The sequence below is a fragment of the Nicotiana tomentosiformis genome, chromosome 9, assembly GCF_000390325.3.
Source record: "Nicotiana tomentosiformis chromosome 9, ASM39032v3, whole genome shotgun sequence".
Taxonomy (NCBI): domain Eukaryota; kingdom Viridiplantae; phylum Streptophyta; class Magnoliopsida; order Solanales; family Solanaceae; genus Nicotiana; species Nicotiana tomentosiformis.
In genome coordinates, this window is record NC_090820.1 from 80,566,859 (window position 1) to 80,571,588 (window position 4,730).

General features: G+C 43.9%; 1 protein-coding gene across 1 annotated transcript; it reads left to right on the forward strand.

Annotated features, from left to right (window-relative positions):
- The first annotated feature begins 3,211 nt into the window (after nt 1–3,211).
- LOC117279924 (uncharacterized) lies at nt 3,212–3,921 on the forward strand. The gene is made up of 2 exons (XM_033659554.1): nt 3,212–3,334; nt 3,529–3,921. The coding sequence occupies exons 1-2, from the start codon at nt 3,212–3,214 to the stop codon at nt 3,919–3,921; spliced, it is 516 nt and encodes a 171-aa protein (XP_033515445.1).
- Nucleotides 3,922–4,730: the final 809 nt, after the last annotated feature.

Below are 4,730 nucleotides of genomic sequence, written 5' to 3' on the forward strand. Positions count from 1 at the left end.
GGGCAATCTTAAGGACTCCTTAGAAATACTTCATTGAGCTGATTGGACTTGAGGGCATCCAACCATACTCACCCATGTAGGTTCTCAAACTGTTTGAGATGATCCAGGATGTGCCTCTATGGACGAGGACAACGCTATATGAGGATGCGTATAATAGACAGATTCCAATCCCTAAGATAATAAGGCTCCAAGAAGAGTGGAATGATAGTATGTTCCCTTCCACATCACACCAAAACAACAACACCTCAACTTCAGTCTCCACCACTCAAGTTATACCTCCAGTAACCCCCGCAAACACACCAAATCCCCTTATTCACACTCCCTACGTACCATAGTATGTTCAAACACCACAAAACCTGCCTATCACCTCTAACGTTACTCACACCCTCTTCATGACGGAGTCCCTTTTAAAACTCACCTAGATCAGCACATACATGTGGCACATACCGCCGCCCATGAGCGATATATTCTTCATGTATATTCTATTTCTGAACCTACCTTTACAGCGCCTGTCACGGTCAGGGTGCCTTATGAGATTGACTAATATGCTGAGATAGAGAGGGAAGTTAGGCGAAGGAAGATGAGTCAATATCTGAGAAGCTGCAAATCTTGAGAAAATAAATGAAGAACCTCCAAGTCACCCGGGGAAGTGAAATTTTTGACTATGAGGATTTGTGTATCCATCTAGATATGGATATGCTAGGAGGGTATAATCCTCTAAAGTTCAATATCTTTGACGGGACGAGTGATACCCACACACATTTGAGGGCAAATTGTGACAAGTTAGTCGGAGTGGGGAGGAACGAGAAGCTAAGAATGAAATTATTCATAAGAAGCCTAATGGGAGAAGCACTCACCTACTATACTCAATAGGATCTGAGAAACTGGAGAACCTGGAAATATATGGCGGAGGAATTCATGAATTGCTTTAGATTCAACACAGAGATCACTCCCGATAGGTTCGCACTAGTGAACCTATAGAAAAAGCCATCCGATTCATTCCAAGAATATGCACATAGGTGGAGGTTAGAGTCCGCTAGGGTGCAACCTCCGATGGATGACAGTGAATTAACCAAGTATTTCATTAGAGCCCAGGAAGGGATATACTTTGAAAAAATGATAGGAATGATGGGAAAGAAATTCCCCGAGCTGGTCAAGATGGGAGATTTCTTAGAAGAAGGTATAAAATCTGGTAAAGTACAGCCCATGGCTACACTGTAAGCGGCCAGCAAGGCAATCCAATCAGGGTCAATCAGTAGCGGAAAAAAGAAGAAAACAAAGGTCTTAGCAGTCGTCCCTTACTATCAACCCAACCCACATCACGAAAATACTTCCTATTCGCCAAACAACCATTCACCACCACCCCCTTACACTCCAGTCTATAACACCTAGCCATATTGCCACCCCCAACCCCAATACAACCCTCCTCGAGCCCACAACAACCCGAACTCACAACGACCATATACTCTTGTCCAAACCACTATCCACCAAAATTGACCCACTTATCCACCACGCCCTCATCCCAATTTTGAAGAGAGGGGTCCCAGAAATTATACCCCGATTTCTGAGCCTCTTGCCCAATTGTTCGAGAGATTGAGAAGAGCATGATTGATATGCCCAGTGGAAGGAAGGGTTCCTGAGTATCCCTCCAAGTACTTTTATGCAACTAAAAAGTGTGTGTAACATTCCAACGTGCCTGGGCATGATACTGAAGTTTGCTTTAAGCTGAAAAATGAGATTGAAACATTGATCAATAGAGGATCCATTCAGTGCACTCCGGTACCGCCCAATGGGAATCGCAATCCGATGCCTAATCACCGAAACCAGGGGGTAAAGATGATCACATTGAACAAAGAATATAATCTGAAGGGAACGATTGTCACCGTAGGAAATGCAAAAGCCGCTAGGATCCCACTTTAAATGGCTCCAATGATTACAGTATAAGTGTTACCTATGATGAAAGTTCTGACTTATCAGCGACAACCTGTTGTTGCTATAGGGGACGAAGAGAGTCGGGAATACAAAATTGTCCCTTGGATGTACTATCAGAAGGTGAAGGCCAAGATGACAGACTCTGCCATAGCCCACGGTATGACTAGGTCTGGGAGATGCTATGCTCCTGAAGATGAAAATCGAGGGAACTTGGTAAGAGAGTAGATTCAAAGAAGGAATATAACAGACCCAGAAGACACCAAATTTTGGAAGAGAATGTCGACCAAAGAGTACTCCGTGGAGGAGAAACTGAAGAAAACTCTAGCGGAGATATCAATCATGGACTTGCTGATGAGCTACGACAATCGTAAGGATGCCCTGTTGAAAGTACTAAGTAGGGTAAGTGTATCGATCAACACCACCAGTGAGGCACTGGCCTCGACAGTTGGGAAAAAAGTCGAAGCAAATATGATCACTTTTAGAAGAGATAAACTTACTGTTGAAGGCGTAAGTCACAACAAAGTCCTTCATATCACTATCAAATGCGGGGACAAAGTGGTGTCCCGGGTGCTAGTCGATGGAGGATCAGGAGTCAATATTTGCCCCCTCTCTACCCTACGGGAGTTGGGAATCCATCTGAGGGAAGTCAAGGAAAGTCACGTGACGGTAACGGCTTTTGACGATTCACAGAAGGATGTCATCGGATAAATTTATTTTGCTTTGCAGATCGAGCCGATTGAATTTCCTATATTGTTTCAAGTAATAGATATATCTTCTTCATACAACTTGCTACTAGGAAGGCCCTGGATACACATGGCAGGGGCAATCCCATTCACTCTACACCAGTGCATAAAATTTGAGTGGGGATGTCAGGAGATCGTGGTCCATGGAGAATGTGGCCAATTTGCTTATTTGGAGCATGTTGTCCCATTTATTGAAGGGCTAGACGGAGTTACTTTCGCTGAAGCGGAAATCATGCAGACTACCAAAATGGAAGAGACTGAACAAGACTTGGGAATGCAGTCGTGGTATAGATCCAAGATGGCTATGAGAGAGATGATGAAATATGGATACAGATTGAGAACGGGGTTGGAATCCAGGTCGGATGGGATCACATAGCCAATTGAACCTAATGGGTTGAAAGGAAGGGACAACATAGGATATTAGTACCCCGGCAGGGAAAGCTCATACCGGTAGCTCCGGGAAAAAGGTTTTTGTGCCAGAGAAAGTTTCAACTCCAGGCTAGAGGTCAATACCAAAAGATGATATCATCGATGGAATGGGAAAGATGTTCGTGAATATGATTGAAGAATGTTATGAAGGAGTTAACATCAAGACACTGACCATGAGGGATGCTGAACCAGGGGAAGAGCTGCGGAATTGGACCGCTAGTCCATCTTTAGTTCACCGGGAGTCTTGGTAGTGTGGAACTGTAAAAGTTTTCTTTTCGAAAAGCATGTGGTCAATTGAGGCATGCACCCTATATGTACAATAAAAACCCACGTTCCGCAATTGTGACATGTAACGAAACCGTCAAGCGAAATGACCAAAATTACAAGGAGTATGATGAGTATAATGACAGACAATCTCCCATAGGAGATCGAACAGATAGAGTGTCAGAAAAATCCCAACCTCAAAGAAACGGAAGTGGTCAACCTCGGAAATGAAGAAGACGTGAAAGAAACCAGAATCAGCATTCATCAAGAAGCCGAGCAGAAGGAAAAACTAGTTGAGCTCCTCCGACAATACATCGATGTGTTTGCATGGTCATATGATGACATGTCAAGATTAGGTACTGACATTGTCTCGCATCGACTGCCCACCGATCCTACCAGACTGCCAGTCAAGCAGAAACCTAGAAAATTCAAACCGAATCAAAGTCTGAGAATAAAGGAGGAAGTGACCAAGAAGATAGAGGCGAATGTGGTAACGGTCACCAATTATCCCAGATGGTTGGAAAATATCATCCCAGTACCCAAGAAAGATTAAAAGATTAGGATATGCGTGGATTACGGAGATCTCAACAAAGCTAGTCCAAAGGACGACTTCCCTTTACCAAATATCCACATCCTCATCGACAACTGCGTGAAGCATGAACTGCAGTCGGTTGTGGATTGTTTCGCTGGGTACAACCAAATCTTGATGCACGGGGAAGAGTAATGATGTTTGGTCTCAAGAACATTGGTGCCACCTATATGAGGGCCATGACGACCCTTTTTCACGACATGATTCATAAGGAGATCGAAGAGTATGTGGATGACGTCATCATCAAGTCCCAAAAGAGTTCAGAGTACTTGGACGATTTGAGGAAATTTTTCGAGCACCTTCGGAGGTACAGTTTGAAATTGAATCCGGCAAAGTGCGTGTTCTGAGTCCCTGCTGGAAAATAGTTGGGCTTCATTGTAAGCAGAAAAAGGATAGAACTGGACCCATCAAAAATCAAGGCCATTCAAGAATTGCCACCACCAAAGAGTAAGAAAAATGTGATGATTTCCCTGGGTAGACTAAATTACATCAGTCATTTCATAGCCCAGTCCACGGTAATCCGTGAACCCATTTTCAAGTTGCTGAAAAGGGATGCTGCAACAAAATTGACAGAAGAGTGTCAGAAAGCCTTCGACTGAATCAAGGAGTACCTGTCAAATCCACCAGTGTTGGTTCCCCCGAGCCTAGGAAGCCATTGTTACTATATGTGTCAGTCTTGGATAACGCCTTCGGCTGTGTGTTAGGACAGCATGTCAAAACTGGGAGAAAGCAGAAGGCCATCTACTACATAAGTAAGAAGTTCATGCCACACG

Coding starts and splice junctions, on each gene's coding strand:
- LOC117279924 (XM_033659554.1), top strand. CDS start 3,212: ATGGGAAAGATGTTCGTGAATATGATTGAAGAATGTTATGAAGGAGTT. Junction 3,335..3,528: donor GGACCGCTAGTCCATCTTTA/GTTCACCGGGAG, acceptor AATCTCCCATAG/GAGATCGAACAGATAGAGTG.